This window comes from Pavona decussata, unplaced genomic scaffold, assembly GCF_977016875.1.
Source record: "Pavona decussata unplaced genomic scaffold, jaPavDecu1.1 SCAFFOLD_282, whole genome shotgun sequence".
NCBI classification, from domain to species: domain Eukaryota; kingdom Metazoa; phylum Cnidaria; class Anthozoa; order Scleractinia; family Agariciidae; genus Pavona; species Pavona decussata.
In genome coordinates this window covers 187,290-196,506 of record NW_028145683.1, presented here as the reverse complement: position 1 = coordinate 196,506, position 9,217 = coordinate 187,290, and the positions used below count along the sequence as shown (strand labels likewise).

Here is a 9,217-nt window from a genome sequence, read left to right as displayed (position 1 = left end):
TCCAAAAAAATTACTTTAATTATACCGACATATGGTTGAAAATGAAACTGGTGAACTCGCCGTGCGATGCTCATTCGCGATAACGCTTTCTTATTATAAAAATTCTGTCTCGCCTTCCTACGGATAAGTAGAACTTCTGCCTGGATGCCATTTCTTCAATTGGTGTTTTTCCTCGTCTCGACACAATGCTGCAACACATCAGATGTATCATCTTTTACTTTTTAAAATAGTACTCGACAATTGACAGTACAGAATATGAGGTTGGAAAGATTAAATAACTTACCATTTAATGCCGTCCAACCAAACTTTGATGCCATTTTTGTATTTTTTTGTAAAAGCCGCCTTGTTTATCGAAATAATTAAGTGACCGTGGCGAAACGGGATTTTGTTTTTCTTCCACTGCTCGGAGGTAAAAATTAAAGTACTTCGCTTATCACCTTCGAACTAGCCAATCAGCGCGCGAAAAGCACTATTCACTTGTGTAGTAGATATTAATATTCATTGTACTTCTTTTAGCTCTTAATGTTCCTTAACATTCTTCTTTCTCTGACAAGAAAAAATATAATTTCTTATCCCAAATGGAAAACAAAAATGGTAGTAATTTTTATCAATGGCGGTAGAAAAGTTATGGCATCTTTTGTTTCAAATGACTTTTCTAGCGCACAAAAACTATTCATAAATGTATTGGGAATCGGATAGTTAAGAGTGAACTAGAAGCCCTAATAAAAGGCCACCACGCGATCGCGGCCAATTTAGTCCGTCCCTATTAGGGTTGTGTTAATTAGTGTTTATGCCAAAAAAATCGATCTAAATAACTGGGCTTTTTTTCCATGTCCCAATAAAAGATCATCTGAGTTCAAATCTCTCCTTTTGAAGTTTTGATTCCAACCATGCAGATCTGATCGGCTTAGATTCTACTTCATATTGGTGGACAGATGCTACCAAGAGTTCTCGATAAAGAAAAAAGCGCGCCAGACGGGAGACAATCTACAATCAAAAAAAGGGGGTTCTTGCTGAGCAGTTACACAAATTTGTAAATATGTCTGACGTACAGTGTTCTGATCATTTTATGATGAATAATTAAAGAGTGTGCGTTAATAATCGAAACCTTTAACATCCTGTTATCCTTCAGACAGTGCGCTACACACACCCAATTGAAACAAGGACATCTGATCAGAATACAACGTTTGCAAATTTGAGGTATGTGCTACAGAGTAGAAAATTGATCTTTGTCTTGTTTGCGTGTTGTTGTTTTTTTTTTTCTACTGGCTTTCCCTTTCTTTTCTCTCTTTTTTTTTTCTTTCGGTGCTGACCTGTCAACATTGTTTCTTCACTAAGATAACGCATCGATACGTGCAATTAAAGCGACTTGTATTTCTGGCAAAAAAGGAGAAAATAATTCACATTCAACTCGTTTATATCCTTTCGCCACTGGTAATTTATTCAATACGAACCAATAACTAGACTAGGAGCGGTTGCCTATTTTTCTTAGGACCAGTAAAGCTGGCGAGCCTCACGAGTGAGCGCGACACTTGCTTCCCTTAGGGCGACATTCAGCCTGCTTTACTGTACATAAGAAACAAGATTAACTGCTCATAGTCTACAGTAGCAAATGTTATAACTAATCACTTGGGTTTTTCTTTAATTCGTTAGAATCAAGATGGCTTTTGAAAAAACAATGTTCCTTGTCCTCGTCATCACAGTGTTCCATGTGGAGGTGATGGCAAAACAGTCCATGAAGTCTGGAGGTAAATGTTCTGAATAACAAACAGCAAGCCAGGCGCAAATTGTTTTCATGATAGAAATAATTAAAAAATATAGATAAAAATGAAAATGCATGTAGCTTGGGTGAATCGATTTTTCTTTTACACATATTTATCAAAATTCTTAAAATCTTGATTCGCTCTAAATAATAACAAGCAAAATACCGAAGGAAGGTGCGGAATGTTTTCATCCAAGTAACTAAGAAAACATAAAAAATGGATTTTTTACTTACAAGGAGAACTACTTTGCGCATTTTTTCCAGACACTCGAATCTGGAAAATAATTTTTCTCGAAGATATTTTCACCGCTTATCATGTTTACTTTCATAACCTAAGCTAGTGATCAGAGTTCTCCCGAGAGCGGGTGCCGACCGTCAAGCTTTTTACCCTATGGTGACCTTTGAGACGGAGAGTGGAAAGAAGTTTTGTTGTGAGCTGAAAGAGTAGAAACACGCAGTTACCAGTTTAATGGCGGCCTAGCTCCCACGAATCCTCTATAGCTCAGTGCATAGGTTTCACTCCTGTTAGGAGTACTCGGGCTTCCTTTTCCTGGGTATGAATGTGTCATTTACTGAATTCTAAGAGCGAAATTGCCGAAAAAACCATATATATTTTCAGCCAGAGAATTAATTAACGCCAAATTTTTCTTGGATTAAAGAGACAAAAACCACACTTCGTTATTTTTATTTTTTTTTTTATATATATATATAGAAAAGAACTACAATATTTAGTAAACCAATTTTTTCGATTTAATTTCATGCCATTTAACGTTCAAATAAACACCGGGTAAAAAAAGGATAAATTAAAATAAACGTCTTGTCCGTTTATTCCAAATACCACGATTGATTGTTAGGTTTGGAATTTATTTGAAAATGACGGTTGTGTACCTGATTCTCGTAGATTATTTACTTCACTCATTTCACCTAAAAGAAAACGAGCCGTGTTACCCTCTTCCTCACAAACATCTCCTTGCCAGATCTGGTAATTCCGCTCATTCCGCTAAACCATTCACCTTTTATCTATCAAATGCAAAGTCTGGGAAGACCACATTCGCTCGATTTTAAATTCCTCTTCGCGTGATACCACTAAAAAAAATCTCTTCTATTTGGCTGAAGGATAACCGTGGGTTTTCTTTAATTATTTAAAACAATGAAAACAATTTAATCTACGCTGTAGCATAGCGTAGCAGGTATGTTTTGTCAGCTGAAAATATTTGACTGAGGAAGGACAGCGAGAGCAAATGGGCGTCGCTAATATCATGCCTAAATGTTTTGTTTTCGAAGAAAACATCTGGAAAAAACATTCACGTTCTTCAATCTGATTGGCCAATGAAAATGGCACGTGCGCACAACTTATCAGATCTTTGCTTTTCATGTTCGTAGAAAAATCTATCTCGACACTTCTGTTATTTTTTTTAAGTGGTTTCTGGTATCGGTTTGAAGTTTACGTTGTTAAAACTGCGACAAGTTTTCATAAACATACAGCTTTCCAATAGTAATTTCTCTCTGTTCAAAGTTTTGGGAAACTTCTTGCTTGGCAATGTGACCCGTGCTTCTCGTGGCTTCGCCGCTCCCTTCTAGCCGCTCCGCCGCCAAAACTTTAGGGAACTTAAGCAACGATGACGGCAAAGGAAACGAAAACACCACAAAACAATAGGTTTAATGAGGGAAAACAGTCGCTCAGCACGTGCGTTTTATGTTTTGTACATTTCTTTGCCGTCATCAGCAAAACAACGACGTGAAATGACCAAATTCAAGGTTTTGTGGAGAACGTGAGCACACGACGGTGAATTTTTCATCCTTCTTCCTTACTTGAACGCTGTTCCTATCAATTTAGTTCCCATATACTTCGCCCACATTGTACAAGTTAAACGAATTGGAATAATCGCGAAGTAGTAGAAGTAACACGAAGTTATATTTTCAAGTGACGCTTTCGTTGCCGTTGCCGTTATCGTTGCTCAAGTCCCCTTTTATTTCGCGCGCGCCTACAATACCGCCAGCTACGCAGGCTAGAGTAATCATGGAGTGAAATGTTGCAGTTTTACAACGGTTTATTGATTGTTGAATATGAAAAAAGAGATTACACAAGCATAAACTGTGTTCCTTAGTCTCTTATTCCTGATAAACCGGAATAATAACAAGAGCGCAACGATAATTATAATTATCAAAACTTCTCCTACAGATTTATCAGTGATTAAAATAATATTTTTCTCGTGGTGTTACATTATGTATTCAGAGTGTTGCCACAAACATTCCTTGCAGCTTGCTTTCTTTGCTTTGCAGCTTGCCCCGCGGAAAACGAAGTCATTGATACGATTAGGAAACAAAACGACGAGGTTAACAAACAGCAAGAAAAGGTTAAGAACCTAGTCGACAGAATAGCCGCAGAGATTGAACGTACCAGTTGCTTTGAAGGTAGGTAAAAATGACTTCACATTATACAGACAGAATCGTCGGGTCATAAATTTTGCGTTACCATAGTAACGTTGATTAAACTGGACAAGTTTTCGTAAACATACAACTTTTTAATAGTGTTTTCATTCTGTTCAAAGTTTTGCGAAAACCTTTGCTTGAGAGCTTCAGGTTGAAAACAGTCAACTTACAAACTCCAAACTCGTCTCATTCATCACTGTGCGTTTAATCATTGTCTTTGTCCCCAAAACTATGAAGATTCACGTTGTTTGCACAAACACCGTTTCAGTGAGATGACGTAGCATAGTTTAAAAGGGAGATGGAAAAAAAAGGGTTGTGCTACCACGCAAAAACACTAGTAACTGATGGGCATAATAAGTACTTACAAAACACATTTGAACTTCCAGAAAGATGAAACTTCACACACTAAAACACCACCTAGAAAACATGAGATTCCTCTTGACACAAACCTTTTACCTTTATACCGACACAAATCTACACAACCGATCTATTCAAACACTGTTCGTTTTACATCCACCCTTCAATAATGTTATCATTTGCATAATATACACGTTATACAGTTGGTGAGACAGGAGAGAGACTAGGTGACCGATTTCGGGAACATCTCCGAGACATTAAAATAAATTACATCCAGACCGGTCGATCGACACTTTTAAGACTCATGTTCCCCCTAAAGAAATTGCGCGCCAAGCTGAATTTCGCACAGAAAATCGCTAGCGAAAACCTTTATCGAAAACAATCCACTGCCATGAATATTTCGGTTAGACAACCTTCTTCAGGGACTGCAAAAAGCTAGGTAAAAATGAAAAAACGGCTTGGAATATTTAAAATGATACTAATGAAAAGTTCAGTGAGATATGATTTTTTGATAAACATAGAAGGCAGAAATGTGTACAGAAGCCATTACAAAAATAGCCATATAAACAGATTAGAGGCCCATTTCAACCCTTGATTCAATGCGATCGTTTGTTTTTGTTTTGAAATCGTGCTATTGTTAAATGGCGCAACCCGATATGCCAACTATTTTTATTGAGCTTTTATTAAACGCAACTCGCAGGTTGTCGGAAATTGCGCTGTGCTCTTGTGAAGTTGCCCGAACAGTCTCGTCCAGTACAAATCTACAAATGAAACCTTATTTCTACATTAAATCCGATAAATCCATAGCCTACGTGTAGCCAGGTACAGCTACACGTAGGCTAATAAATCCATTGCCTTTTTTTCATTTTACGGTTCGCCTTGAGAACGAACTCTTCATAGCGTCTGTTCATCCCATAGGGCTCAAGAGTCTTGCCCTTGGAAATTAGAAATGTTTTTCTTATCCAAGCCCGGCCCTTTACTATTAACTACACCCAATTATAACAAGAAAATGCAACGAATACGGAAAGTGCCAGTGCTGTTGCTCAAACATCATATTGACGGTGATAATCATGGCATTCTTAAGCTTGCCATTTTAAGTTAAAGATATGCTGTTTACATCGATGTTAAATAAAATTTCCTATTTAATGTTAAGTGGAATGTTTGTTTTTCTTAATTAAGATTGTTCCGGTAGAAGGCTCCACTTCGAAAAATATCAAGACCTGCCAACCAAACGTTCTGGCGCCGTTGAACCGTTCAGCATCGATGGGAGTCTGTTTCTCGGCTTCGCTAACCTTAAGGATGATATCAATGGATTTAACACACAATCTTACATCTACAAACTGGACGATTCAACCGGAAGGTTTGTCCTCTATCAGACCATAGACACCAAAGGAGGACGTGACATGGAATATTTTACGATCGCTGACAAACATTACCTTGCTGTTGCTAATTACAGGGATAAAACTACATATCGGTTGAACTCTACCATCTATCAGTGGGATGGAACCCACTTCATCGTCCTGCAAAACATTCCAACACTCGGAGCAAATAGTTTTAACTCCTTTAAAATATTGTCGGACCTGTTTCTCGTCGTCACGAATAGTTATGATGACACTACGCATAGTTTAAACTCAGTCATCTATAAGTGGGACGAAAACAAGTTTAACAAGTTCCAAGGGATAAGAACCGAGGATGCTACGGCAAGTACTACGTTTGCAATAAAAACTAAAACTTTTCTTGTTTTTACAAACCGCAGAAGCGACAATCAGGGCTATTCTGTACAGTCCTCTGTGTACAAGTGGTCAGGTGACAGCTTTGTCAAACTGCAGTCTCTTCAGACATATGGTGCCCATGATGTCAAGTCCTTCAGCAACAATGGTGAGACATTCCTCGCTTTTGCTAATTTTCGGAATGGAGCTTCTTACCGCACCGACTCGTTCATTTACAAGTGGAATGGCAGCATGTTTGTTTTGTTCCAGTCCATTCCTACTAACGCAGGCCGCGCCTGGGAACCATTTTCGATTTGCGGTGAAACGTTCCTGGCTGTTGCCGACAACATTAATGATGGGGGGAAGTCGGTTTTGTATCGTTTGTCCGGATCACAGTTTATCAAATATGAAGAGCTTTCAGCAGAATATCCATTTGACGTTAAAGTATTTGAACACAAAGGTCACACTTACCTGGCAATTGCAAATTGGCGGGATAAAAATTGGCTTCGCAACATCAATAGTGCTCTGTACAAACTGGTCTACAAGTAGACAAAAAAAATGCACAAGCCCAACAAATTGACTCTTGGAACCATAATTGTAACGAGCACCGAGAGTACTGTAACCCTATCTAAGGTAGACAAAGTAGAGAGGGGTGCTTCTTTCCACGCTCAATTGTGTTTTTTTTTTTTTTTTTATTTTTTATTTGAGCAAACAAAACAAAACGTTTTGATTTTTTGTTAAAATTTTTTGGGAATAATTTCGTATGTTACATGAGGTCAGGTCAGGCAATCAATGTTTGACCGGCAGAGTTTTCAAAAATCCGATTCTTCTTTTAAGATAAAAAAAAAAATAATTTTTCTAACAGTGAATTTTTGTTTTTGGATAATTTTAGCTACTTTCCATTTTGATTACTTTTGGGTCAATTTTGGGCGGAAATCTAAGGTTTTAATTTTAATCTAAGGCATTAATTTTGAAGTCGACTGAATTCATGGTCATGCATGTGACAGCTCATTTCCCGTTGCAAACCTCGAGGAAAACGTTTTTAGAGATACTATATAATCTCCAAGTGTCATTGTCATAGCTTTTACACTTGTGAAGTTATGATAAGGGCGCTGGTTAACGGTAGAAATGGACTGATAATAATTAAAAACTTTTCAAGAACTCAGTTCAACTATTTGCACCGATTCCTTTATGTTAGTTCACGGCATCTCAGGATATGTTATCTTCTTTGCTGAAGCCATTTTTAGGGGATTCTACGCGGCTACTTACCAAACAAGTCATTTTTATGTTATTATATCGTGTACGGCTGATTTTTGACATTGGTTAATAATATTTAATTAAGGCCACTCTGTTAAATAAAAATGGATGTAAGGAGAGTTAATCTTCAAACTGCTTGCTAAAATTGGAGCTTAGAAAATTGACTGCAAAAGTATAGTTAGGAAGCAGCATAAACAAGTAGGGCCAAATTGGACAAAATCTATAATAAAGAAAATACACAGTATCATCATGCAGAGGTTACTTGTATAGTTAATGCCTCTATCGTATAATTCTGACTTGAAATAGCTGTATATATTAACATTATAGACCATTGACAGTATTACTCCCTTGAAAATGTTGAACAGTTGCTGTCAATCAGTTAAACTGTGTTGTAATCGATCACGATGGACAAAAGTTATCACTGTGGTTTACATTTGCCGTGAAACATTATTATGTGACACGAGTAAATTTGTAATATAAAAGTAAAGAACTTTAAGTACTGTACTTAATTGATTGGGTGAAAAAAGACTCTTGTTATTAATAGCGTCTGTTGCCGCAAACTATACTTTGTGTTGGGAATGTAATAGCGCAGACTGTAAACACTAAATTTAGCTAAATTTCAGAATTCATCCAATAAAAGTAATTAAAAAAAAAGTTGTCTACGTTTCGTTGCATACCGTTATTTTACCGTTCTGCGCTCTCCACTGTGATCTATAAGACGGATTTTGGGCTGTCTGTAGACACACCAGCAACTTATGCAAAAATAGCGTGTGCCCACATTTCTTCACCATGAATTAATGTGCATACACTTAAATAGAGCTAAAGTGCTTCGGATAGATTTCATCTTATTTTCGCAAAATAAAATTAAATACAAAATTAAACAATCTTAATTTGAACTTACATTAAGTTGAAGTATTTTAAAAGTCTGTTTTATTGGAAATTGCAACTTCAGTACGTATACACGTGCTCTGAAATGCAATTATTGATTGCACGGGAACTACAAAGCAAAGAGAGTGATGCGATAGGTAGGTGTAAGATCGGCCAATACCAAGATTACTAAAGATTTAATAACCCACCATTCAGTGCTGTCAAACTTTGTTGTCAACTTTTGTAGTTTTTGTAACAGCCGCCTCTTTTATGGAAATAATGTCCTCTAAAGTAAACGTAGCGAGGTGTGAGGGCATTTTGTTTCTCTTCGGCTGCTCAGAGGCAAGAGTTCATCCTCTCTTGTGTAAACGCAGAAGGAAAATGTTCCAAATAAAAGAATTTATCGCGAAAACTGAGACCTTATACTCATCCAGATCTTTAGGGGAGGGGGGAAGGTGCTTTTGAAACGAAATACTTTTTTTTTCTTTATCTCGGCCCTACAGACCTAAAAAAAAAAAAATAAAAATAAGAGGGAGGGGTGGGTGGGTCTCGCTGCTACTTCTGCCACTCTATTTCGTTCCAAATGAATGCTTAAAACACCGGATGAGGAGGATGATTCTGACAGCTACACTAAACCTAAAATATACTAATCGATGTATTCAGAGCCAGTTGATTCAAATGTTGAAATATGCTCAACAGAAAAAACTGCTGTGATTTGTTGATGTAGTCGCCCCAACTCTGACGTCGCTGTTTAACTCTCCATTGAGTCTGGAAGTTTTCCATCTATCTTAAAAATTGGCAAAAGTGACCCAACTTTTTAAGAAGGGTTATA

General features: G+C 37.3%; 1 protein-coding gene across 1 annotated transcript; it reads left to right on the top strand.

Moving 5' to 3' along the window:
• Nucleotides 1–1,096: 1,096 nt before the first annotated feature.
• Nucleotides 1,097–6,810, top strand: LOC146455201 (uncharacterized). The gene is made up of 4 exons (XM_085094557.1): nt 1,097–1,200; nt 1,654–1,748; nt 4,046–4,177; nt 5,732–6,810. The coding sequence occupies exons 2-4, from the start codon at nt 1,661–1,663 to the stop codon at nt 6,808–6,810; spliced, it is 1,299 nt and encodes a 432-aa protein (XP_084950683.1). The 5' UTR covers nt 1,097–1,200; nt 1,654–1,660.
• Nucleotides 6,811–9,217: the final 2,407 nt, after the last annotated feature.

Excerpts from the sequence above, each read along its gene's own strand:
- LOC146455201 (XM_085094557.1), top strand. The coding sequence starts at position 1,661 with ATGGCTTTTGAAAAAACAATGTTCCTTGTCCTCGTCATCACAGTGTTC. Across the intron at positions 1,749-4,045 it reads ACAGTCCATGAAGTCTGGAG|CTTGCCCCGCGGAAAACGAA; the intron begins GTAAATGTTCTG and ends TTTGCTTTGCAG. Across the intron at positions 4,178-5,731 it reads ACGTACCAGTTGCTTTGAAG|ATTGTTCCGGTAGAAGGCTC; the intron begins GTAGGTAAAAAT and ends TTCTTAATTAAG.